The 27,006-nt window shown below is 43.0% G+C and overlaps 2 protein-coding genes across 2 annotated transcripts; both read right to left on the bottom strand.

Moving 5' to 3' along the window:
- Window positions 1-11,769: 11,769 nt before the first annotated feature.
- On the bottom strand, window positions 11,770-12,720 carry LOC121757405 (probable disease resistance protein RXW24L). The gene has a single exon (XM_042152959.1). It carries the CDS (start codon window positions 12,718-12,720, stop codon window positions 11,770-11,772), a length of 951 nt encoding a protein of 316 aa, XP_042008893.1.
- Window positions 12,721-22,871: 10,151 nt separating this feature from the next.
- LOC121759054 lies at window positions 22,872-26,775 on the bottom strand. Its single transcript, XM_042154543.1, has 10 exons — window positions 26,516-26,775; window positions 26,016-26,152; window positions 25,735-25,866; window positions 25,529-25,639; window positions 25,133-25,408; window positions 24,817-25,016; window positions 24,221-24,506; window positions 23,782-23,892; window positions 23,467-23,661; window positions 22,872-23,371 (listed from the first exon to the last, which is right to left on the bottom strand). The coding sequence occupies exons 1-10, from the start codon at window positions 26,703-26,705 to the stop codon at window positions 23,027-23,029; spliced, it is 1,983 nt and encodes a 660-aa protein (XP_042010477.1). The 5' UTR covers window positions 26,706-26,775; the 3' UTR covers window positions 22,872-23,026.
- Window positions 26,776-27,006: the final 231 nt, after the last annotated feature.

Genomic DNA, 27,006 nt, shown 5'->3' with positions numbered 1-27,006 from the left:
ACTGTTATTGGGCTTGCCATTAGGGTTTAGTTCGTACCCCATCACTACCCCCCCCCGAAAAGCGAAGTGAATCACTTCGGCGAGGTGAGTCACTTCGGCATTCTGGATAATGGTAAGGGGGAGGCTGACGTCAGGGGACGTGCCTTGCGCGTGCCTGCATTAAATGCGACAGTAAAATCCGGCCGTTGAATCCTGAAAAGGTGGGATTCGAAACAGCGCAACGATCTCGAAATCTTTCCCGAATCTGATAAATATGCTCTTTCTTCCTCATTTGAACACCTTTGCTGTTGCGTCTTCTATACTCTCTCTTTCTCGAGAAATTTTCTTCCGCTTTCAAGAGCTTCTTCAGACTTTCTTCACCTTCAAAAAGTAAGAAAAATGTCTTCTTCTTCTTCTTCGGAGTCGGGTAGCGGTAGGAGAGGCGGTAAGGGGTCTTCTGGCCGGAAAGAGTCCGGGGAGAAGACCGTAGAGTATTTCCATAGTATTTTGAGTAAGGATACTGTGGTATCCCTACCCGAAAAATACTTTTTTCCTGGGGGCAGGGCGGTGGTACCTGACGGTGATCATAGGGCTGACTCCCCGCCGGAGGGTTACGCCACCGTGTACGAGGCCTGCTTAGAATGCGGGCTTCGTTTCCCCCTCCCTTCTGCCTTTATAGATTTACTAGATTTTTTTCAGCTTCCTTTAGGCCAGGTGACTCCGAACTCTTGGAGGCACTTGTCGGCCTTCGCTGCCGAACTCCGTAGGTTAGGAAGGGATTTGTCTTTGAAGGCGATCCTTAAATTCTTTCAATTTAAGAGGAAGGGGTCTTGGTTTTACTTGATCCCTGTACAGCCCTTTAGGGCCTTTTGTAAAACGAAGTGGCCGAAGTGGCAAAACCGCTTCTTCTATTATGATAGGACCGCGGCTCCTAGTTTTCCTTGGAGAGGGCCGAAGTCCGTTATCCGTCATCCTCGGCCTGAACCGTTGGACGAGCTCGATGGCGAGCTCAACAAGATTCCCATAGTTAGGAAACAATACACGGAGTCTGAGCTCGTCAAGGGCGACGTCGTGTTCGACATCTCGTCTTCGGACGAAGAGGCCGAGGGTGAGGATTTCTCTTTATCTTTATGCTCTACTGCTTTAACGAAGAAAATCTGACTTTGCTTTCTTGCTTTTTGGCAGTGTACATGCTGAATAAGGCTATCCGAAAGTCCCCCGAGCTTGTGGAGCCGGAGAGGCAGAGGGCCCCTAGCTCGGCGTCTGAAGCCGAGAAGAATCCGAAGAGGCAAAAAACCTCTTCTTCGGATCCGAAAGAGCCGGAGTCGTGTTCGGCTAAAGGGAAGGGGAAATTTCATGAGTCCCCAAGAGTGCCGGGGAAAGACCTGGTCATCTCCGAGGTGGTTGCCGACATCCCGGAACACGTCCCTGAGCCTTTTCAATGGCCGACGAATTTTGTGGAGGTAAGCTTTCTGACTTGGCTTCTTTTCTACATTTTTTGATGGCCATTCTGTTGAGTTTTTTCCTTGTTCATCTTCAGAGAGCCAAGTTCGTCTCCGTGGAGCTCTCCAAAGCATCCCACGACTACGAGGAGATGCAGAAGAAGTTGCATCTTGCTCGTAGTCTGGCCGAACAGGCTGAGGCCAAATTTGAGAGGGCCCGAGCTGCTAGGATCTCGGCTCAGGACGAAGCCCGGTCAGCCAAAAACCAGCTCATCATCCTGCAAGAGCAGACGAAACACCGGGAGGCTCAGAAGGAGGCTGCCGCCGTGGCTGCCCAGGGGGAGGCTCTCCGTGTTTACACGGAGAAACTCTTTTTGAGCAGCCAGTTCTCGGCCTTTGTCGGTAGTCTGGTAAGGCTAATTACCGATAAGGGCGAGCAGGGGGCCGACGTCGTGCTGCCTCTGTACAGCCGAGAGATAGCAGCTCGGCTTCAGAATCTGCCGCTCCTTGAGGAGCTCGCTTCATCCTCGGTCCTGCTTTCTGCAGACCGAGTCCGGAGTTGTCGAGCTGATCGGGACGAGAACCTGGAGGCTATCTTTGCCTCCGTGGGACCCGTTTCTCCCGCTTCGACTTACAACGGAGAGGGTGAGGCCGAGCCGTTGGAGGTGGAGGCCGAAGTCGAGCGGGCCGGGCATCCGGAGAAGGAAGCCGATCAGGAGGCGGAGGCGAGGCCGGCAGGATGCGAGGCTGAGGTAGCTCAGGAGAAAGAAGCTGAACCAGACCAAGGAGCCGGAGACGAAGCTGGTGGAGTATGATTTCGTCTCCCTTCTCTTAGTCTAGTTTCTTCCTTGTAAAATGGCCTTGAAGCCCTCCTAGTGTAAAAAATTTTCCTTGTGAATGAAAAATTTCTCTACACTTGTCTTCGTATAGCTTTTCGTACTCGCCTTTATTCCTGTTGTATTTTACTATCTGCTCGGTACAGCTGCCGAACTAATATAGCTGCTTTGTACTCAAGGAGATGGAGATACTTCACTGGAAACGGCTGTACTCTTCGGCTTTAGACGAAGCTGAGAAAAGAGCTATAGCCGATCAGACGAAGAATGACGAGCTTCTGGCTCGTTTAGTGAAGCTGGAGGCCGATAATAAGGACTTAGAGTCCGATAAGAAGGATCTGGAGGCCGAGCTGAATACGACCATTGCTGAGAGGACTGCGTACGAGGATTACATCCGTGTGCGCGGGGGAGTGACCATATCAGATGTTCAGAGTCGAGTTGACGAACTGTGGGAGGAATATCATGTACTCCGGAGGAACAATGCGCTGGAGAGCTCGGCTTGCCAACAAGTTGTGAAATCATTGCGGCGCTGGGCTTCTCGGTACAACATTGTTCTTTCTCGGCGCCCCTCCATAGAAAGATTCCTTCGGCATATCGTGCCAACAGATGCTCGCACTCCAGATCAAACCTCTGGTTCCCTTGTTCAAAATCCTACTCCCAGTCAACAACGAACTCCGGAACAGCCGGAAACGTCAAGACGAGAACGGGCTCAGGAGCAACCGGAATCGTCAAGACAGGGACGGACTGAAATTCGCCGAGGAGTTGTGACTATGAGCGAGCAAGATCAGCAGATGCTTATTGCAGAGACTCTTCATCGCCGAGGTGTTAGGACTTCTCGGGCTCGGGGAAGAGGCGTTGGGTCGAGGATAGCATCTCGTCGACCTGCTTATTTTTCATCTGCTCGGAACAACCGAACTCGGCTTCCAGAGGATTTTGCAGATAGGTGGCTTAACTTCAGCAACCCTGGACAGTAGAATAGTCCTTTGTAATAGCGTAACGCCGTTTTGTAGGGTAGCGGAGTTGTATGCCGAACAAGATTTGAAAAATGAAATTTTGTTTTCGCTTCTAACACTGTATTTACAGCTTAGCGAAAAAATTTCATCGTACTTGTCCTCGGTCTTATGAAGTAAACTTCTTTGACCGGACTTGGTCCTTGGTCTTATGAAGTAAACTTCTTTGACCGGACTCGTCTTTGGTCTGATGAAATAAACATCTTTGACCGGACTCGTCTTTGGTCTGATGAAATAAACATCTTTGACCGGACTCGTCTTTGGTCTGATGAAATAAACATCTTTGACCGGACTCGTCTTTGGTCTGATGAAATAAACATCTTTGACCGGACTTGGTTTGTGTTCTAATTTGGCGATTTTTGTCGCCGGGATCGAACTTTCCCTTGTCCTAATTCGGCGAGTTTTATCGCATGGATCGGACTTTCCCAGTTAACCGAAGTGGTCTTATGCAGTAAACCTCTTTGACTAGACATGGTCGTCCCCGGTCTTATGAGGTAAACTTCTTTGACCGAACTTGGTCGTCCTAATTCGGCGAGGTTTATCGCGTGGATCGGACTTTCCCTTATTGCAGTTCGTTTCAGACGAAGTGCTTATTTCTTAAGCCGAATTGTGGTCTTGTATCTTCCTGAGAAGCTTGGACTCACAATCGTTGGCTTATTGCAGTTCGTTTCAGACGAAGTGCTTGTTAAGCTGAATTGCGGTCTCGTATCCTCCTTGGAAGCTTGGACTCACAATCGTTGGCTTATTGCAGTTCGTTTCAGACGGACTGCTTGTTAAGCTGAATTGTGGTCTTATATCCTCCTTAGAAGCTTGGACTCACAATAGTCTTTAATAATCGATCTAAAAAGGGGATCAGTCTTTAAAGAACGATATACCTTGGTACCATTTGTAAGAGACGACAAGCACATAGAGACAAAACACATAGAGAAAAAATGAAAAAGATGAAAGAAAAAAACTTTAAACTTTTTATAAAACGACAAGTAAAAGGTACAAGTAAAAAACAAACAAATAAAAACATGTACCCCTATGACCGAACTAGACACAAGACAGACTGACCGGACTTTGTCTCTTACAAGTGGAACTTCTTGAGGTTGGAGACGTGCCATGTTCGGGGTACTTGTTCTCCTGACATGTGAGTCAATTTATAAGACCCTTTGCCGAGGACTTCTGACACCCGATACGGACCCTCCCATGTGGGCTCGAGTTTGCCCAGCTTTTCTGCTCGGCTTACTTCGTTGTTTCTCAAGACGAGATCTCCCACTTGAAATTGAAGCTTTTTCGCCCTTTGGTTATAATACCGGGCTACTTGCTCCTTATACTTGGCTGCTTTTATGCACGCCAACTCTCTTCTTTCTTCGGCGAGATCTAGTTCTGCTCTCAGTCCGTCGTCATTCATTTCTGAGGAGAAATTTAGAGTTCGGGGACTGGGTACGCCGATCTCCACCGGAATTACGGCTTCAGTGCCGTACACCAGACTATACGGAGTTTCACCGTTGGAGGTTTTGGGTGTAGTTCGGTAGGACCATAGGACTTGAGGGAGATTTTCTACCCATTGTCCTTTGGCTTGTTCTAACCGAGTTTTTAACCCTTTCACCAGAATCCGGTTCGTTACTTCCGTTTGTCCGTTTGCTTGGGGATGGGAGACCGAAGTGAACCGCTGTTGAATGTTCAGCTCTTGGCACCAATTCTTGAACGTCTTGTCGGTGAACTGAGTCCCATTATCCGAGATGAGGATGTGGGGTATGCCAAATCGGCACACTATGTTCTTCCAGACGAAGTCCAATGCCTTTGAGCTCGTTATCGTAGCTAATGGTTCAGCCTCCACCCACTTCGTGAAGTAGTCCACGGCAACGATAAGGAATTTCATTTGCCGAGGAGCTTGAGGAAGTGGTCCCACTATGTCTATGCCCCATTGCATGAAAGGCCAAGGGCTTTGCATAGTGTATAGATCGGTCTGCGGCATCCTTGGGACATTTGCATGAATTTGGCACTTCGTACACTTCTTGACGAGCTGCACTGCCTCTTGTACCATGGTTGGCCAATAATATCCCCATCTCAGAACTTTTTTAGCTAAAGCTCTGGCTCCGATGTGGCTACCGCACGATCCTTCATGAACTTCTCTGAGGATGTAGTCCGTCTCTTCTGGTCCTACGCATCGCAATAACGGCTGGAGGTAAGACTTTCTAAAGAGGACTCCTTCATGAAGTTCGTACCGAAGTGCTCGGCACGTGATCTTCCGAGCTTCTCTCTTATCCTCGGGCAATTGTCCTTGATCCAGATACTGCAAGATCGGCGTCATCCAGTTCGGCGAGCTGGATACTGAATGTACCTCGGCTTCATCAATGCTTCGATGCATTAATTCTTCCGCCTTTGAGCTCGGATCTGAGGCCAACTTACTTAAGGTATCTGCTCGGCTATTTTCCGCTCTGGGAATGCGGATTATCCGAAAATAGGAGAAACTTCGGCTGATGCTTCGCGCTTTGTCCAAATACTTCTTCATTCTCTCGTCACGAGCTTCACTTGTACCCAACATGTGATTTACTATGACTTGTGAATCACAATGGACTTTGAGAGATTTGACGAGCAGACTTTGCGCTAACTGGAGTCCGGCTAGGAGGGCTTCGTACTCGGCTTCATTATTAGTAGTGGGGAATAGAAACCGAAGTGAGTAGGTTACCTCGTGTCCGTCGGGAGCGACAAGTAAAATACCAGCTCCACTTCCCATTTTGTTTGAAGCTCCATCTACGAATCCGCTCCAGCAGTCCGGCGGCTCTACTTCGGATTCCAAGGGCTGTGCTAGCTCGGCATTGGCAGAATTCTTCTGTTCGGCAATAACAGGAATTGCTTGATCGAACTTTGCTTCTGCAAGAAAATCTGCCAAGGCTTGTCCCTTGATGGCTTTCCGAGGTAGATATTCAATTGTGTGCTCTCCCAACTCTATAGCCCACTTGGCGATTCTGCCTGATGCTTCTGGTTTGGTCAACACTTGCCGAAGTGGCAGATCAGTTAAGACGCATACCTTGTGAGCATAGAAGTATGGCCGCAGTCTCCTTGCTGCATTTACTAATGCCAGAGCAATCTTTTCCAGAGGTTGATACCTGGTTTCTGGACCTCTTAATGCTCGGCTTGTAAAATAGATGGGAAGCTGCTTTAGGCCTTCTTCTCGTACAAGCACCGCGCTGATGGTTTGATCCGATGCCGCTAAGTATAAGAATATTACTTCGGCTTCGGTTGGAGCAGAGAGAATAGGAAGCTCGGCTAGGTAACTTTTGAGCTCGTCAAAGGCCTTTTGCTGCTCGGCTCCCCACTCGAACTTTGGTGCCTTTTTCAACACCTTGAAGAACGGCAGTTGCTTTTCGGCTGCTTGGGAAAGGAATCGATTCAGTGCGGCTAGACATCCGGTTAGCCTTTGCACGTCATGTATGGACTTCGGCATTGCCATGTTCTGAACGACTTGAACTTTTGAGGGGTTTGCCTTGAGTCCGTCCTTTGAAACCCAACAACCCAGAAACTTTCCCGAATCTACCAAAAAGGTACACTTTTGGGGATTAAGTTTGAGGTTGGCTTTCTTGAGCACGTTGAGAGTGGACTTGAGGTTGTGCTCGTACTCCGAAGTGCTTTTGCTTTTGACGACTATATCGTCAACATACACTTCGACCTCCTTTCCAATCAGGTGCCGAAAAAGCTTGTCTACCATCCTTTGATAAGTGGCTCCGGCATTCTTTAAACCGAATGGCATCTTTTTATAAGCGAAAATGCCGAAATCAGTAATGAAGGCCGTTTTTGAAGCGTCAATCTCATCCATTAAGACTTGGTGGTAGCCTTTGTATAAATCAAGAAAACAGAAAATTTCGAAGCCGATCAAAGCTTCTACTTTTTTATCTATGTTCGGAAGGGGATAGCAATCTTTGGGACAGTGCTTATTTAGATCGGTGAAATCTATGCACATCCGCCATCCTCCTTCCTTTTTCTTGATCATGACAGGATTGGCCACCCACGAAGGATACTTCACTTCGAATAACACATCCGCTCTCAGTAATTGGCGGACTTCGTCATGGATGACTTGATTTCTTTCTGCCGCAAAGAGTCTTTGCTTCTGTTTTACAGGCCGGACTGATGGATCAATATTTAACCGATGAGTGATTACCTCAGAGGGCACTCCGGTCATGTCCAACGGAGACCATGCAAAGACATCTTTGTACTCCTTGAGGAGCTGGATGGTCTTTTCTCGGAGTAGAGGCGTTCCCGCGAAACCGATCTTGACCGTTCTGGATGGATCATCTTCGTATAACTGAACGGTCATTGAGTTCGGCTCTGGTGTGACTTCGGTAATTTCGCTTGCCTCTGACTCCGGCTGCTGTGATTGCTATGCTTGATGATGCCGATCTGATTGCTCGGCACTTTTAAGCGCAATCTGCAGACACTCTTTTGCTCTCTTTTGATCACCTCGGATGACCGCTATCCCCCCTTTAGTGGGGAGCTTGATGGTGAGATGATAAGTAGAGCAAACGGCCCGAACTGCGTTGAGCCAGTCTCTTCCCAGGATGATGTTGTACGGAGACCGAGCTTTTACCACAAAGAACTCAATCATCGTACTGGAGCTAGTAGGCGCTTTCCCCACCGTGATCGGAAGGCTGATAATACCTTCAGGGCGGGTGTCCTCCTGGGCGAAGCTCTTCAGGGGAAGCGGAGCCGGACTGAGCCGAGCTGGGTCCACTTCTAGTTTGTCGAAGCACTCTTTAAAAAGAATGCTAACCGACGCTCCTGTATCCACAAACACCCTGTGGATTAGTTTGTTTGCCACTCCGGCTTGGATGACAATGGCGTCTTGGTGAGGAGAGATGGCCGGGACGGGATCAGCATCCGAGAACGTAATCACTTCGTCCTGCTTCAGCCTTTTATGCGTTGGCTCCTCTCGATTGGAGCCTCTGCGCTCTGACTTCAGGGACGACTTGGTCTTCCCGGCAGGGAGAGCGTCAATAGTCTGGATTACTCCATCATATTGCGGCTCGTCATCGTCTTCGGGATCCGGCTGCCTTTTCGGATCCTGAGGAGCGCAGTTCGCACCACTCTGCTTTTTATTCTTCTTTGGCTGCTTGCTTCGGTATTTTTTCAATGTCCCCGCCTTCACAAGAACATCGATACCTGCAGCCAAGTTTCTGCACTCCTCAGTATCGTGACCGTGGTCTTGATGGTAGGAGCAGTAGCTATCCTGTGGTCGGCGCGCGGCTGATTTCGTCATCCGCTTTGGCTTTTCGAATAGGTCAGAGTGCAGTTCGAAAATTTCCGCTCTCGGCTTGTTCAGCGGTACGAACTGAGCGGGCGACTTCTCGGGATTGAGACGAGATCCCAATCTGTCTTGCACCGGAGCCCTTTGAATTCTTTCAAATGGAGTCCGGCGAGGATGCCCCTGATCGCTATGATCGGGCTTCCTTCTGTCTCCTCGGGTCGATGAGCTGTCTAACGACCGTTTGCGACGGTCTGCCTCATCGGCCCGGGAGTACTGGTCCGCAATGTCCCACATTTCCTGAGCTGTCTGCGGACCGCACTCAACGAGCTTCCTGTAGAGAGCTCCGGGCAGGATTCCATTTTGGAATGCCGAGATGACAAGCAGATCGTTGAGATCGTCTACTTGCAGGCATTCCTTGTGGAATCTTGTCATAAAGTCGCTGATTTTTTCGTCGCGACCTTGACGAATGGAAAGCAGCTGAGCCGAAGTGATTCGGGCTTCCGCTTTCTGAAAGAACCTCCTGTGGAAGGCATCCATTAGACCTCGGTAAGATCTGATGCTGCCCTGGGGGAGGCTATCGAACCACCTTCTCGCGTTCCCGATGAGCAGCTCGGGAAACAGCTTGCACATGTGGACCTCGTTGAGACCCTGGTTCGCCATGTTATATTGATAGCGCCCCAAGAAATCGTGAGGGTCCACGAGCCCGTCGTAAGTCATCGACGGAGTTCGGTAGTTCTGTGGTAGGGGAGTTCGGGTGATGTCGTCCGAGAACGGAGTCCTCAATGCTCCGTACACGGCGAACCCGACATTTCTTCGGTATGGAGGAGATGGAGTTCTCCTGTGATTCCGGTACCGAGGATTCTTTCTCCTGGAAGACATGACACTACTGCGGTAGTGACTGTCTCGTATGGAGGGAGAGGGAGAATCCGCCGTTTTCGTCTCCGGCTGCTTTTGGCTTTTTTGCAGGAAGGTTAAGAATTCCTCCTGCTTTTCAGCCAAAAACAGCTTGACAGCCTCGTTCAAATCGGGCTGCTGGGAAGACTCAGTGGGACGATTTTTGGAGCGGCTTGTTCCTCCGCCATGAGAACTGGTGGTGGATTTATCCCTAGGCTGTTTTCCAGACCTATGGGATGGATTGGCTTCCTCCTGGTTCTCACGGGCAGGAATACGGGTACTCTGCGATCTGGTATGCATTTTTGGGGTGGAAAAAATGGATCAAAAATTCGCTTTATCACAAATTTTGTTCTCTGGTTCCCACAGACGGCGCCAGTGATGAATCCGCGAATTATTGATGATGATGAATGCTCGTAAAAATAAATTACGACACGGAAATTTTACGTGGTTCGATTTACTGAGGTAAATCTACGTCCACGGGGAGAAATGGGGGCAGGTTTGTATTGCTTGATCTGCGAATTACAGCTTACAACACAGACTTGCTATATGATTTTTTCTCTAGAGAGATTCTAACCTTTTTCTATCTGATCTAAGTTCTATTTATACATTGAACTAAGATCGTGGTTTGCAGCCCCACTAACAAGATCGTGGGTGAGCAATAACTGCTCAATAACTGCTTCGTACCACTAAATAGATCGTGGGTATAGCGGAGGTCGTGGAGGCCTTTCATGAGTCCACTAACTCCTAGTTCGGTCGAATGCTGAGACCGAACTGCTGGACTTTACCGATCAGCTCTTGCCGATCTGAGAGAGCTTGACTGGTCGGCTTTTACCGAGCTGTAGGCTGAGTCCGAACTCTTTGGTCGTGCCGAACTCTTTGGTGCCGAACAGATACTCTTTCTTGGGCTCTGGGCTGATGGGCCGTCACTGTTATTGGGCTTGCCATTAGGGTTTAGTTCGTACCCCATCAATAATATTTCCTTGTATAAGTGTTCAATGATCCTAATGGATCGACTTTAAACAATGATTAATCGAGCAATTCAATACAAGCCAAATTCAATGCAAAGTTGCAAACACATACTGAATTCTTCAATTTCAACATTTGAGTTATTACAAACCATCAATTTCAATTCAAACACAACATCATTTCAAATAAAATATCTTATTAACCAACACTACACAGCTTAAAATTGCCAAGATTCCAAACAATTACTTATGCACAAACACATCGTAACTAGGAAGGATTTCCCTGCTAGAGAGAGGAGTACAAAGAGGAACACTCGAGAAATGTAACGACGAGACTGAAGCAAGAAGGGGAAGAAATTAAACCTCCAACAAAAGAAAAATAAAATAAAATAAAATACAATCTTACCAAAGAGTTGAGATTCATTAAAACCTTACCAAGGAATGTACCGTTTAGAGAAAGGTACAATGTTTTCTTTGTGCACCAAAAATGACAGTGATGAACAGCTCTCTTGTTATGAATTCTAATGAATGAAATAAAAATATAATGACAGGATTAGAGATTATGACTTTATTTTGGCAAAGAGTTTCATGGCATATAAACCAACCATCAAAACTAAAGAAATGAGAGATACCTGGGTGAAGACTAGTCCTTGATGATAATTGAAGAGACATGGCGGACTTTGTGGAAATCCTGTCCTGATGGTGATACCCTTAATCCCAATTCTGGCATTTGTTTAATTACGAGAGTCCGAAGGGTAGAAATGCCACTCAATCCCTCTGGAATCATCTCCAGACCAGAACACTCTCCCATACTTAATTTAGAGAGAAGGGGCATGGCTCCTGTCTCCACTCTCCACTCCCTCAACTTTGGCAAACCTTTTAATGTTAGCTTCTTCAGGCGAAGAAAACTGTTTGCTGGACACGTCAATTTCTCCCCAACAAATGATTCCCAATGTAATCCCAATATTATCAAGCAAGGAAGCTTTCCCAGTATCCACATTGGATCATCCTCAATTTCGGATCCATACAGATCCAAACACCTAATTTTCGAGCTCAGCAAATCATTCCCGCACTTTGTTAGCGCCTTCCCTAACGTAGTCGTAATCACCAATTCATAAAGATTGGGGCATGTCAAAGCCTTCTCCAGCATTCGCTCACTTGTTAAGTCGCAACTTCCATCAATCCAAACACGAGAATCGCTTATCTTTTTCCAGTTCATAATGCCATTCATGATAGCTGACAAGCTTTCATTATCGTGTATTCTTGCCAAAAAACGTCGGAGATTATTCATTCTGTCCATACATATGATTTCATGATATCTACTATCAAAGCAAAATAGAGTCTCCAACTCATATACTCCCTCATCCAATCTTACTCGATAATTTCCAATATTTTCATCTTCGAAGTGGGGAAAAGTCAAGTGTGTTTTAATCGCAACATCTCCTTAAAAACATTTGGAACTTCAACATTCATTGAATCTGATAAATCAAGGGTATCCATGTATACCAAATTCATCATGGATGACGGTAGCTTATCAAGTTCACAAGCTTCTAAACGCAAACGTCTAAGGTGAACTAGTTTAGTGATTCCTTTCGGTAACTTCCCTCCTGCAAATTTGAATCTCAGGATAACTAGTTCTCTAAGCAATTTGAATTTCTGAAAATCAACAATACTTCGTGGGCGGAACTCAACAACATTCGACTCTATTAGATTGGATAATCGAACAGACCTTATATGCTCGCTAGTATCTTCTCCACAAGCGACTGTAGGCTCGTGCTCGACTTCACTTCTGAAATTGATTGTCAAATGGTGTATCTTAATATGTGAGGAAGCTTCCCGTAGTAAGGTACTAAGTTTCCCACCTTTATACCCCAAACTCAGCACACCAAAATCCTCTCTTTTTCCCAATTTCAAGCATAGTTCTCGTACTACATCATGAAGTTTGCATGTCTTATATTTTATATTTCTAACTGCGGCATCATAATCATTGAAAATTTCAACTTGAAGAATGGACCTGGAGGCTAACTCACTTAAGTACAGCTCAGCGATGTCCATTAAACATTCATCCTTGTCTCCAATATTCTCATATGAAATCATGCCTTGTGCTATCCACGACCTATATAGATTCGGAGCATCTATGTTTTCATCCTCGTTAAAACCACCCATTAAGAGAAAGCAAGGCTTCAAATAATAGGGTAGACTTTCATAGCTTAAATTAAGCACTCCATCGATCTGCTTTTCATCTCCATATATGGCTGCTTTGATATGCTCATTTACTGATTCCCACTCAAAAATCGATTTTTTCTCTCTCAAAACCCCACCGAGTAAACAAATTGCCAATGGCAAATACCCACATTTCTGCACCATTTCTTTCCCAATTTTTTCAAATTCTTCTTCCAAGGCAAAGTCTGCATATTGAAGTAATAATAAGGGTAAACTGTTTGCCTTAAAAGTCATGAATTTTTGCCAAATTCTTGTTTTTCCCACGAACTAAAAAATTGGCGTTTAATGTCACGAACTTTATCGGGTTTCCCATTTGACCCGACCCTGTAGTTTTCCGATTGAAAACTAGCTTAGATGGCAAGGCTGAAAGATGACGTGGAGATCGCAGGAAATTCATAAAATGATGACGTTTTCTTCAGCTAAAACGATGTCGTATTGTGTGTAGACCCATTGTGGTGGTAAAAAAATTTCCGACAGAACCGGTGGCGGCGCCGCCGGAGGAGGTGGTTGTGAAGAGGGTGGTGAGCGAGGGTGCAGCTTTGAGGGAGGGGAGATCGAGCAGGAGATGTTACAAAGATTTGGATTTGATGAATCGCAGCTCTGAAGCCGCCTCTGTCGCAGGCGGAGGAAGCTTCGTTGCCGGAATTTGAAGAAAGTGAGAAACGGGAAAGAGGTGGTCGGAAAAAGGAAAGCTTCTCTACTAAGATGTTGTTGGGTGGGGTTGTTTTCTTTGCAGATTGCTGTTGGTAGGTGGCTTGAGAAGGACACGTTTGGTGGCGGCGGCCTTGGTGGAGGCAGAGGGCTTGGTGGTAGAGGTGGCCTTGACGGCGGTCGTGGCCTTTGGGGGAGGTGCTGGTGGAGAGGGCAGAGCCGGTGGTGGACTTGTGGGAGGTTCAGGTGGTGGGCTCGGGGGAGGTTCTGGTGGAGGGCTAGTGATAAGGCTTGTGTTAAGGAATGCCTTTCCTTAACGTCCGAATTCCACACGATCAAGTAACGAGACCATAGTCGTCGAGCGCCCAAGAGGTTTGGGTCATGACTTGGACGGCAAAAAGGGGGCTGAGCGCGAGAGAGGTTCTCGTCGGCAGCGATAGAGAAATAGAATTTTGTGATTCAAGCCAAATTGGGCGAAATACTGATTTCATTAATTGGTTGAATGAATAAAAAGATAACAATCTACCCTAATTATAATACTAGAATACTAGCTTATGGAACAAGAAACAAATATAAGAAAAGATATGCAAATCCCTAATATATCTAAACTAATTAATAATGATAAAATGACTCGTATCAACTCCCCCATGGTTAAAATCCACTTTGTCCTCAAGGTGGGAACCACGAACCAAGGACGAGAGTTGAAAGCAAAAGCTTGGCGAGGCGTCTCCTCCTGGATCAAACGCATACCGAACAACTGAACTTCTCCCTTCATCACCCAATTCTTTAGACTTTAATCTCAGCTCATCCATTTCTACTATAAGGTCCAATTTTGTTGTCTCAATTGGAGCCTTATACTCAACTATAATATTCTTAATCTCCATCATCTCTTCTCCTTCTTGTATATTCGTTACCCATTTTTCTTCATTGAGCTTGGGATAGCAGCTTGTGGATGCAGATTAGACACCGCAAATGGTGCTGTCACGGGCAGTGAGTGCAAGGGCTGGAAAGGTCCCGGAGCGGCGCAGGCTAGCAGCTCCAAAGGCGGTGAAGGACTCGGCCGCTGCGGCTGACGATCTGATTGGGGCAGCGGCGGTTGGTAATTTTGGTCGTGCTGCTTTGCGGCAATGGTTGCTGTTAGAGGTGATTCCAAACATGAAGGCTGGCGAGTAGCAGGTTGATCCGATTGCTGAAATACGAGCGGCCGTTGCTGGATTGAAGGGTTTCCCTGAGGTGGTTGGAAATCCGTCCTAAGATTTGTAGATTCGGTGGTGCTGTGTCGCGGTGGAGCCAATGAGACATTGGGGTATAAACCCGACGGCCCACGAGAAGCCATAGTTTTTCTCGATGGAGGGTATTCTAGCGTCCGGTGCGAGGAAGAAACATCTGGCTGATCGGGCTGCGATAATGATCGGAATTTGCTCACCCGGTGATCTGTGGCATCGACATGAGTTGCCTTCATGTCCCATGCCTCCAACAAGTGATCTGACTCTGCATTAATCGGGTCCTCCACTATGATTGCTGAACGAGGCTGCTGAGACGCGGGCCCTCTAATGGAATACCTTCTGGGAAAGGTGTGCAGCGGCGCCGTTGTGTCACGCGCCGTGTAAGGTTGATTCCGACGTGAGTTAGGGACAGGGGCCAACGGCTGATCATACACCGAGACCTCGTTGAAGGGGCGTTGCCTTGGTGTCTCTCGATAGACAGGTGGGTCCCAGCAGGTAGGTTGGCGCTTGGGCGGTGATGGCGAGTACATATCTAGCTCGTGGGATGAAGAATGTTGATATGCAGTGGTCCGACGGGTCCATGGTAGGTCCCAGCAAGTGGGCTGTCTTCGACGGGTCCATGGTGATTCTGGATCAGGCCACGATGGCGGACGGAGTACTTCCACCTGGCTGCTCGGAGGGTCCCAACTGGTTACACGACGAGGTTGGACGGGCTGATAGGGACGGAATGGCTATGTGGCAGGAGGGAAGTCGTATCGACGACGGTGATAGCCGGCGTAGTAGTATGACATATCGACGGACTGAAGCGTGGTTGTGTAGAATTGGTGGTGATGCAGCTGGGGTAGGAGACGAGAGGAGGTGAGTGCTGGCAGTAGGCCTAGATGGAATTTGCAGCCTAGAACACTACCCGTGATTGAGATTACTGCTCCGGAGAAGCCTAAGACTGAGATTGCTTCTCCAGTTGCTGTTACCGTGAGGCCGGTAGGGAGCAATCCGTTCGGCCAGGCGAGGCCAAGAGAGGAGGCGTTGAAGGAGAAGGGCCAAGATTGGAAGGAGATTGAGTAGAAGCTCGAGTCTACCCAGATTAAGGAGGTTGTTTCTGATGGACCGGATCCTCCTAGGAAAAAACTTTTGGAGTGGACGAGAGAGGCGGCAGGTGATGGTGGTGCTGCGGAGGTTAGCTCGGGATGAAAGCACCAGTTGTTAAGGAATGCCTTTACTTAACGTCCGAATTCCACACGATCAAGTAACGAGACCGTAGTCGTCGAGCGTCCAAGAGGTTTAGGTCGTGACTTGGACGGCAAAAAGGGGGCTGAGCGCGAGAGAGGTTCTCGTCGACAGCAATAAAGAAATAGAATTTTGTGATTCAAGCCAAATTGGGCGAAATACTAATTTCATTAATTGGTTGAATGAATAAAAAGATAACAATCTACCTTATTTATAATACTAGAATACTAGCTTATGGAACAAGAAACAAATATAAGAAAAGATATGCAAATCCCTAATATATCTAAACTAATTAATAATGATAGAATGACTCGTATCAGCTTGTTTCATGCATCTATTTTAGATATAAATTCTGTGTTTTCTACGGTGCTAACACGTATTTATACGTCTAGGTGCGTGAAATATCTGTCGGAACCAGGAACAAGTGTAAATCACCAGGGCAAAGAAGAAAGGAGCAAAAGAGAGAAGAAAGTAGCGAAATCTTTAAGGGCAGAAACGTAAAATCAAGAAGAATGTTGCCCCAGGGATTGGAGCCACAACTATAAATAGAAGGAAGGATTGAGCATGAAGAAGGACTCGGAGCATTTAGAAAAATCCTTAGTTAGATTCGGCTCTCTACAGATTTTCACTCTCACTCTCACCTTAGCACACACTTGGTTTCTGATGGGAAATTCTGGGTAGTGGTGTAGTTTTCTGTTGTTTGGAAGGTGTAACACCGCTCCGATAAGGAGCGAAGAAACAATTTACTTTTCACACGTACTTTCTTTCGCCGATGTCCTTGCCGGAAATTCGGCGACTGTTTTGTGACTCGTTTTGCATTTCAATGGTTAATCTAGCTCCGTTTTCAGTTTTCGTTTTGATTCTGATGCTTACTGTTCTGTTTTACTGAGTTGGATGCTTTTTGCAATTGAATTGTTGATTTGGAGTTGAGATCGGTGAGACCGGAGTTGATTTATTAAATTGAGGTTGAATCGGAGTTGAAATGGTGTTGAAAGTTGTAGATCTGGTTTGGTTGGTGATGAATCTGATAGATGTAGCTTAGATTTCCTTTAAATGTTTAAATCTGAGTACGTATGTTTAGATCTGCATGGAAACTTCTGTTATTGCTGATTTACTTGGTCCAGTAGATTAGATCTGGTAGTTTTTAGTTTAATCATAGCGTCCATCGTTTAATGTGCAGTATGCTCTGTTTTTATGTTCTGTTTTGTTCATTTCGTGTTCGTTTGCTTAAGAAGATGAAGTCGATTGGTAGTTATAGTCGAGTTTGCTTTAGTTTGTTAGTTGCACAGCTTTCTGTCAGTAGCCAGTTAGGGAAATCTGTTTTGTCGTTTACTTTTGCATGCTCTGTGTCTAACCATTTTAGGAAACTCATTTACTTGACCTAAGAAAATTTGGAGGATGATCGTAAGTTTCTCTCGAATCATGATTGCATCGTTACTTAAAGCATTTTCAATTCTCCAGATCTAGTAGTTAGGATAGAATATGTTTAATTTCCCAGATCTAGTAGTTAAAACTCAACCCTCTCGTTGCGTGGCAGCAGCCGAACCCCCCAAAGTTCTCTTAATGCATTCCAACCGTCCTCGTGGATTCGATCTCGACTTCCCTATACTAGCCAATAGTATAGAGGGTTGAGGTTTTGAAGCGGGGTTGCTGTGACAACGACTGAATTCTGAAAGTTCATGATCTTCTATACCCGGTGCTCTAGCGAATCCTCTGAACCTAAGAGTTTACTTTTGCAAATATGTAGCATCCTTACACCGACTGCACACAGTAAACCCGACGCTCCAACTAGGTGGTGGTGGTGGCAAGGGAGGAGGGTTTGGTGGAAGACGAAGAGAGTAGGGAAGAGGAGTGGTAGGTTGATGATATGGCAAAGTCAACTTAAAATTTGTCATCCACGTCATCCACTCAACACACACTTGGCAGCCACATCAGCTGAAAAAGACACGTCAGCTAGCTTCATAGTCGGAAAATCCGCCATGGAAAAACGACGACGGATTATAAAATTCGTGACATTACACGCCAATTTTTTAGTTCGTGGGAAAAACCAAAATTTAGAAAAAAATCATGACTTTTAAAGCAGTTTACCCTAATAATAACTGACAATCAATTGAATAGTGCAATTGACTAAGGAAGTGTTCTTATAAGAATTTTAAAACAAGTTACAAATTGTTCAAGACCTTAAAAATTTACTATTTCAAAATATTTGGCAAAATAAGCTTATAAACAAACTACTCAAAATAATTTTATCTAATCAATTTATTTTTTAACAATTTATAATCAATGGTAAATTTCCAAAATTTGTAACAAATATTTTCATTTTAGTTTAATTTAAAATTTGTTTAATTTTATATCTATAATTATTTAATATATTGTTACTATATAGTATTATAATTTTTTATTCTTTAAGTTTATGTAATGATGTTATTTTTTATATTATTTAATTTATTCACAATGTCTAATTAATAGTAGAATAAAAATATTATGTGTCGCGCGTAGCGCGTGGGCTAACTCATTTCAATCACATTTTATTATAAAACTAATATATAAAAATGGATCCTACGTTCTTCAACCTTTTTTCACTCACTTTATTTTATATTTCTTAAAACTCGTGTTGAACTTAAATGGGACTTATAATGGCGGATTGAGGAGGTAACATTTTCTTCTGTGGAACCATATCCCAAAACTCACAAAATAAATACGCAAAAATGCGACTAGTAAATATACTACTAGCTAATTTATTATTGAAACCATATTCCAAAACTCACTCTGTAAAACCAGGACTTGTAAATATACCATTTCGTCCATTCACGATTTAAAGTCTCATTTTAACATGGTACGGGTTTTTAAAAATATGTAAAAAAATTAGTGGAAAAAAAGTATAATAGAGTACGAATCCGACTTTTATACACTGGTTTTATAATAGAATGTGATGATAATGAGTTAGTGGAAAGTAGGATCTACTTCTTATAAAAGACAAAAAGCAAATGTGGACATTATTTCGTACGGATCAAAATGGCAAATATGAACATTATTTCATGGACGAAAGGATTATAATAGAAACATGATTTTTTTAGTAAAGTTGTACTCCTGCAACTTATATTATTGAAACATAAGATTGGGCTTATACAAAGGCATCATGTGGCTGATTAATTAGGTTAATTCTTAATATATCTAATGAACTCATAATAATCATAATCCTCTTTGTAGTAATTTTTTTTGAAATGCTAATTAACTAATACAATTACATTTCTTGCGAAAAAACAGTTAACACAATTATTTAGATTGAAAATAGCGAAGAGAGGAAATACAAGAGAGAATACAGGGAGAGAGGTTGTATTGAAAGTTGATTCTCTTATAAATATAAGAACTATTTGTCCGCTTTACCAAGTTATTTATCCATTTTTTTTTAAAACGGGAAATGTAGTAGGTGGTTCATTCTACCGTAAAATAATCCTGCATTCTAAATGATTTGAGTTAGGTTCTATTTTGGATTATTTCAAGTTACTTTGACTTATTTTTATTTTTGGTAAAAAAATATATCTAATGTCAATTATTATATTCTCTCTCCTACTTTTCTCTTTTCTCATTCTTACTTTCCTTTTTTTTTTGCTACTTTATTTTATCTTCTTTCAACTCACTAAATGCAATTTTCTTAAATTTCATAATGAAAAAAAATTGCCACAGTAACATGGGATGAGGGAGTAGTTCATTTTTGGCATTTTGGTTCATCCACCAAAATTAGTCCACTTTAATTTTTGATTTTATTTTTTTTACCTTACATTACACTACACTACGCTACTAATGATTTAAGTCTCTATATCCATTAGCATGACATTAGATACCTTTTCTTTTTCTGTTCTTCTATATCAATCTCACACTAGCGGTCGTTTCCTAGAAGCGACTGGTATATCTTACACCACTAGTACAAATAAAAGATAAAAAGAATGCTTTATTATCAGCACAAGCAAATAGCTCAACAATAGCGTAGTCACATCACTTCTAATTATATAAAACAAATAATAATTGACAATCACACAAAATACGAAATTAAATTTACGACACAGATAAGGGAAAATTCAATAATATTATTTAAATTTAAAAAAGTACATTAAAAAATACATTAATTTAAAAAAAAGTACATTAAAAAAATACATTATTTAAAAAAATCCGACCTCCGTCTCACTCCTCGTCTCCGTCGCCGCGGGTACCCTCGTGCCGCGGTGGCCTGCAAATCGTCATGCATGCTCACGAGCAATGTGTGAAGGAAACTCTTCTCCTCGGGGTCCTCTGCCGCCTTCCAATCGGCTAAGGTCTAGACCATCTGAGCTCGCGTTTGTTGATGCTCGAAGAATTTGAGATCCTCTGTCGACTGGCCAAGAGGGATGCCGACTGGACCTCCTGGGACCCCGGCGCCCCCCCCCCCCCCCCCCGCCTCCGTTGCACCCGCCTTTGACCAACCGGGCGAGTTCAGCAAGCGAATGATGGAGGGCACGGGAGTTCCTGAGCACCCTCGGGGAGGTCGTGGGAACCGCCGCTGATGCCGCTGTAATCACCGGTATAGTTCAGTCGTTGCTTCTTCGGCCAGCCAGCGTCGACACCTGCCCGGAACTTCTCGGAGTCGTTCAGCACCTCATAGCAGTTTCAGTAGGAGAACTCCTTATACAACCCGGGCTGGGGGAAGGCTTTCTCCGCTATCCTCCTGCAGTCATCCTCCGTTTGGCCACTGCTCTGCATACGGAGGGCGTTGGCGTACAAGCCCGAAAATCGGGAGACCTCAGTCCTAATTCGGTCCCACCCCTTCCGGCACTCCTCCCCGTTACCTCCCCTCCCGGCAAAATGCCTTGTAGGTTGCTGCTATTTTGGCTCACATGTTGACGATCCTCTGATTATTCGAAGTGAGGGGATCATCGCAAACACTCATCCACGCCTTGGACAGCGCGACGTTCTCCGCATCCGTCCACTTCCTCCGTACCGAGCAGTCGTCCTCAACCGGCTGCGACATAGTGATGGAATTAGAGTTAATGATTTTATTTTTCCAAATAAGTTTCAAAAGCGCTTATAAGTGTCATTCGTGTAATTGTGAGTATATAGGCAAGGAAAGTAGTAAAAGAAGAAGAAGATGTGTTCTGTTTTGACAGCACTCTTTGAGTACTCCAGTAAATGTGCGTAACTTAACAGGATCAAAGAATTATAAGAATGTTAAATAATTAATGATATAAAAAATGTAATAAGAAAACAAATACAACTAGTTTTAATTTTCCACGGGAATGTGTTAAGTAGTTATTAATATCCAAAACCCTTCGATTTATTAAAAACAATGTTTTATGGGAGTTTCTAAAGACAGGGCAACAACTTGGGAAAACATAGTGATAGATAATATCATTTCAATGGTATATAAATCAAAGTATGTCAGATAATAGATTTTTTTAAGACTTTTGGAATATCTCATATCTGAAATTTCAATTTATCTTATGAAATACTACTCCTAATAGATCAAAACTAATTTAAGACCAGTGAAACAGATTTAAACAAAAAACTAGGTAGAACTTTTGATCAAAAAATCAAAAATCTTTTTGTAATCAACCAACTCGTGTTAGATCAATGATATGAGATTGTTAGTTTTGATTTGAGAATACATGTCCAGAAAACCAATAGAAGGAGATAAAGATGTGTTTTGATCAGATCTTATGCCATTTTTCAAGGGGATTAAGTCATACCTAACTTACCAGGATAAAAGAATTGATAAAACTCTAAACAAAGATGTATATCACTTTTTAAATTTAAAGCATAATAACATTATCTCTCATTTGATATTTTGATGCAATAATATTTTCCACTATTTTTTTTCAAATTTCCACAAAATATGATTTAAGTAAATCATTTTTTTCATAAATTTATTTACTTTGCAACCAAAGAAAATATGCCAAACCTAAAGAAAAAAGTGAGAAATGAGAAAGCTGGGTGAAGACTAGTCCTTGATACGAATTGAAGGGAGAGTGGACTTTGTGGTAATCCTGTCCTGCTAGTGATACCCTTTCTCTCAATTCTGGCATTTGTTTAATTATAAGTCTTTGAAGGGTAGAAATGGCAGTCAATCCCATCTCCAGACAAGAACACTCTCCGATTGTTAATTTAAAGAGACAAGAGGGCATGGCTCCTGCCTCTACTCTCAACTTTGGTAAACCTCTTAACACTAGCCACTTGAGGCGAGGAAAACTGTTTGGTGGACACGTCATCTCCTCCCCAACAAATGATTCCAAGTATAATCCTAACCTTATGATTGACGTGTCCAATACCGCGTCGGCCTTCTCGTGACCCGTCTCTCGTCTCGCTGGCACCGGTCGTTGCTCCTCCGCCGATACGCCAGTGTCGGCGTCAAGATCCACCTCGGACTGCACCTCCCGCTCCCTGAGCCTAGCCGATGCCGGTCCCGTAACACTTTGTTTGCTGATTCGCAATTTGTTACACAAAACAGTTTCTACCATGTGATTATGTATATTTCAGTTTTTAGTCTAATGGTTGAGTTAAATGGCACCAAAAATCTGTGAATACTTTCCTTTCTTGTTGATTCTATTACAAAATGCCATGATAACATGATCTAAGGAGTTAAGAGATGTTTACCTATCGAGCTGCCATTGCTCGTCTCATTGCACCTGGATGTATGTATCAGCTGATCCTATTCCTGCCTGAGTTTGATAAATGGGTAGAAACTTATCTCCTGTATACAACTTGTAGCTTCAGCTTCTGTACTATAAAATGCATTTGAATGTATTTGCTAAGTTATAGTAGAATCTTTTTGAAGCAGAGAAGCTGATACGAAAGGATTGTACCTGAGAGAAGTTGTGGAGGAGACGGAATTTTTTTTATTTGAGATAATACCCATTTAAATCAATTTTTTTTTCCAATTATCACACAATAGTCAAAATCAAAACTTATAAGGCACAAAGCCTCATTTCATCCAAGCCTCATTTGAGATAATACTCGTTTTAATCAAGACTCAAAATAGAATAACATCATTTCATCCAAAAGAACGTAGTTTTACTGTCGCATGTATTTGATTTTGCCATATTATTTTTTATTTTTATTATTGCGGAACAATTACAAAAAATATTTTTAAAAAGTTATTATTGTAAATTTCAATTTTTGAAGTTATGAGATCAATCGGAAATAAATAGAAAATTACTGTAATTTAAATGATAATTATACCTTTTTTCTCCAACTAAACGTATTTAGATGGTTAAATATATATTTCCAACTAAATACATGTAGTAACTGATCAATGACAACAAGACCTTTATATTTTCGATAAAATCCCCTAACTTACTGTAACTGCTATTACAAAACTAGTAATCAGATTGATACAAAACACATATTTTGTTTTTGGTAGCAGCATCCACGCACCAATATATTGAAGAACGAAACTCATAAGAATTGGGAGCTCTTGGTGTAACATCAACCCAATCTTTCTCAACCTTCTCCACATATGAATTGGAGCTCTCAACGCCTTCAAACTGCAGTTTGTTTACCTGTTTCACTAACTTCCTCAAAAAGCTCATGGACAGCATCACATCTAAATTCTCTTCCGATGTCATGTCTTCGAAGACCCGCAGCCCCACATTTGCTTTGCACGAATCGACAAGGCCGGCTAGGGCGTGGTCGCTCTCGTGTTCTTGGTTGATCTTGCGGACCTGCAGAACATGATGCAAGGACATTCTTCAATCATGGGAGGGGAGGTTCAGAGAGTAAGCACTTGTGATGCAAAGATGACAAAGTATGCGCTTACTTGGACATACTCCACGCCCAGTTCGCCTAGTTCGTCTAGTAACGAGTCCTGGGAAGAAAGCAGGCTGATCACGCCAGCTGATCCGATTGGCTTCTGGAGGAACTCCCATGGTGACTTCATTAGGATTTTATGCTTGTCATCTTCTGCAACTGAGCTACTAACAAGAGGAAGCTTTTCTTCTTCCAAAAACCAGACCTGTTGGGTTATAGAAATGCATTAGCGAAAAAACGCATGGTCATAAGACACATCACAAAAAACATATCGCTTCTCCTCAGATGCATGTAAGTGATTGTAAAAGGTATTGACAGAACGAACCTTCTGGGGGTCAAATGCAAAGTAGTCATGGTCTGAAAAAAACTCTTGGCAAGAACTGATTGAACCAGTAGAACCTACCAATAGCAGAGGCACAGCTGAGCGGTCTTCGATCTGCAATCGGAAAGCTAGTGATTTAGATGATATAGCAATCAGTTGCATCAAAGGCAACTATATTGGGGTGCTTTCAGCAGATCACATTCATCTCTGTGGCAGTACACTGATTCAATTATTCATGAATGTCTAAACATCAACTCAGGCAAAACAGGATTTGTTAGTCTCTAATTATCTTCAGCTGGCAATATATGCAATGAATCAATTGTGCCAGAAACACCAACAACTGAAAATACAAAAAAAATAAAAGTAGACAAAAATAATGTGAAGGATTTATCATAATAATGTTCTCCAAGATTCTCTTTAAATCAGTATGCCTCAACAATACCTTAGGAAATCTTGAGTTATCATCTAGCAATGCTTTAAAAAGTGGATTCGCACTTTCATTTCCCTCAGAATCAACAAGGTTGTTGTTGGAAGTCCCTTCAGTCCCCTCAATGTCCTCCAATACCAAAACTATTGCAACTTTCCCATTAGAAATCATTTCACATCCTGCTCTTTGTAGTACGCAATATGGATCAGGCAGTACTCCTGTACCGTTTGAACTAAGATTATCAGGTACCTTCAGTCTGTTTGATCTGGGCACCGTGCTCAAAATTTTGTGTAAATCCAGCCTGATCCAAGACAAAGAAGGGATGCATAGATATCACTTATGAGCAGAAGCTTGATTCAAAAATACATGGTAAACAAGGCGATAAGTCTGTGCACTCAAAGTCTAAGCAAGGCAAAAGACAGAAACACAGAAATTGTGTCTTAGTATTTTCTGTTCCAAAATGAATCAGCAATCATTGAACACTTGTACATAACTACATATAGGCTCAAGCAAGCAAATCATCCATAAAAATATTTCCAGAAGGTATGAGCAAAGCCTGTTCACATTGAGAAGACTCATCATATAAAGCTACATAATGAGAGGAGCTGTACCTTGTTGACAGGATTCCAATATTTTGCAGAGCCTGTTGTAGCAATTTTGAATTTACAGTTACTATTTCATTTGCAAGTGAGCTCCTCTGGTCCTTTTCTCCATATCTAAAACCATGAAACACATGTTGCTGTTCCATTTCACATAGTTTCTTTTTGGCTGCTATCAAGCGTCTTTGGAATTTTTTTCTCTCTTTCCATTCCTGATGTAGTGGGAAATGTTATCAAGTGATTTAAGACATAGGAAACCAAGTAGCAAGCAAATTCTGTAGAGTTTATGAACTAAGACAAGAAATGGCAAAAAAATAGTACATCTCACCAGCTCACGCCTTTCTTTCTTGCTCCTCATATCAGAGCGAATATTTAACTCCAGGAGCCCCTTTGGTGGCGTAATCAACATTTCTCTTTTTTCCACATCAACAGTTGGGACAATTTCTTCAACAAATGGAACCCAAACTAATGGGCCAGAATCACCTTCCCCAGTTTTTTCTGTCTGGTCTGGAATCTTTCTAGATGAACTCAGCTTGACATGCAAAAGATCGCTTGCTCCGCTGTTGAATATATTAACAACAGTTCCAATTGGTTCCCCTGATTCCTGTAGAATCAAGTTTAAATAATAATGTGACAAAGAAAAAAGTAAGCAAGGCAAGTGAAATCACATCTTCCCAGCCATCTTCGAAAGATTTTAGCACAAAGATCTGGTATAACTAAGAACCTTTAGAATAACTTTCATGCCAATGAGATCATGAGTGTAGAACTCTCCTTCTTCTATATCAGGTCTATCATCATCTCTCACCAATATGGTTGACCCAACTAGTTTTCGTGCCTGAGCAAATAAAGCTAAATGTTAAGAATCATAAACCTTGTATTTTCTGAACAAATGTACAATCAAACTCACGAGAAAAGTGAATATGAGCACACCTCTTCCGCTGAATTGATGTTGTTAAATTTTACAAGCCAACTTTGTCCAGGGTGACCTCGGCCATCCACCAGTTCAATTTCTTGAATAGTCTCACTTCCTGATGCTTGCTGCTTCAACCATCTAGTTCCTGGCTAGAAATAATAGTGATTCACATTTAGATTCACTTTGGTTAAGTAGTTTGTACAGAATTTCTTACACTCTCCTAATTCTCGTCTCATTTATTATAATATTATTGTTACATATTTTCGATGATACAGTGTACAGACATTCACAGCTCTACCTTGGAGAACCGCAGCTCAGGAAAATCTGTGTTCGCTTTAACCCGAACCTCCCCTTGGAAACCATGAACACCAAAGATATAGCCAGTTTCGACAAACTCTGAAGCAGATGAACTAGTCTGGACGAGCTCAAGAGCATCTGAATGTAGAATCAAAAACAACAAAATGCATAGAGTTTCAGATGGCAAAGTGAAACATTCAGAAACTCTTTCAATCTTTCAACACCAAGTACAGAGGCATAATTCACGCAAAAATAAACACAAAGGAAACTACATGCTTCTGTTTTGAGCAAAAACAGTAGCAAAGAACAATCCCGGAGCACAATTTTATGCCTTTATTTCGAGTTATTTGAATAAACCAAAAAACACAACCTAAACAGTCACTAAGATTGAAATTTCAGCAATATTATCAACAATCCTAAAAAAGTCACTAAATGTAAGGAAAGCAGCTGTTCAGCTTAATTTATTGAAATACCAGCCAACTGAAAGAGGTAAGTAGTTACCAGTAGAACGACAAATGAAGTCGGACGGAGGGCGTCTATGCAAGGAAAGCGATGGTAGTTTACGGGTAAATGCAAAATTAGGGCTTGAGTTGCTCTTTTTTCTTCGGAAGAACGTAAATTGGTGAGCATCGAATGAATCTATTGAGCGAGAGAATGAATTTGAAGAACAGATAACAGAAGTGGACTTCATCTTGCAATACTAAACTTTGGCAGAAGATAGAAAGATTTGTAGCAGATGAAGAAAATATCTGTAGTCAGCATCCAATAGTTTACTCCCTCCAAATTTGTGTTGTCCTCCAAAATTAGACTAAGTTTAAATATGAATACTTTTATCCAATTACACACCACAAATAATGCGTGGAATTCACGATTGAGTAACACTACTTCCCTCATCTTTTTCTCATTTCTCTTAATTTTTTACCTATTGTACATTAAAACGTGTTTCATTTACAAGTTGGACTATTTTTTTATGATAGAGAGATTGTTACTTT

The sequence above is a fragment of the Salvia splendens genome, chromosome 12 (genome assembly GCF_004379255.2).
Source record: "Salvia splendens isolate huo1 chromosome 12, SspV2, whole genome shotgun sequence".
In the NCBI taxonomy this organism is placed as follows: Eukaryota; Viridiplantae; Streptophyta; class Magnoliopsida; order Lamiales; family Lamiaceae; genus Salvia; species Salvia splendens.
The sequence above is the reverse complement of the archived record's forward strand: the minus strand, read 5'-3'. Positions and strand labels throughout refer to the sequence as shown.

What these genes read in the sequence shown, in the direction of transcription:
- LOC121757405 (XM_042152959.1), bottom strand. Translation starts at nt 12,720, where the DNA reads ATGGTGCAGAAATGTGGGTATTTGCCATTGGCAATTTGTTTACTCGGT.
- LOC121759054 (XM_042154543.1), bottom strand. Translation starts at nt 26,705, where the DNA reads ATGAAGTCCACTTCTGTTATCTGTTCTTCAAATTCATTCTCTCGCTCA. An exon ending in ATTGGAATCCTGTCAACAAG is followed by an intron (nt 24,507 to 24,816) that starts GTACAGCTCCTC and finishes GTCTTGGATCAG; the next exon opens with GCTGGATTTACACAAAATTT. An exon ending in TTGCATTTGACCCCCAGAAG is followed by an intron (nt 23,662 to 23,781) that starts GTTCGTTCTGTC and finishes ATAACCCAACAG; the next exon opens with GTCTGGTTTTTGGAAGAAGA.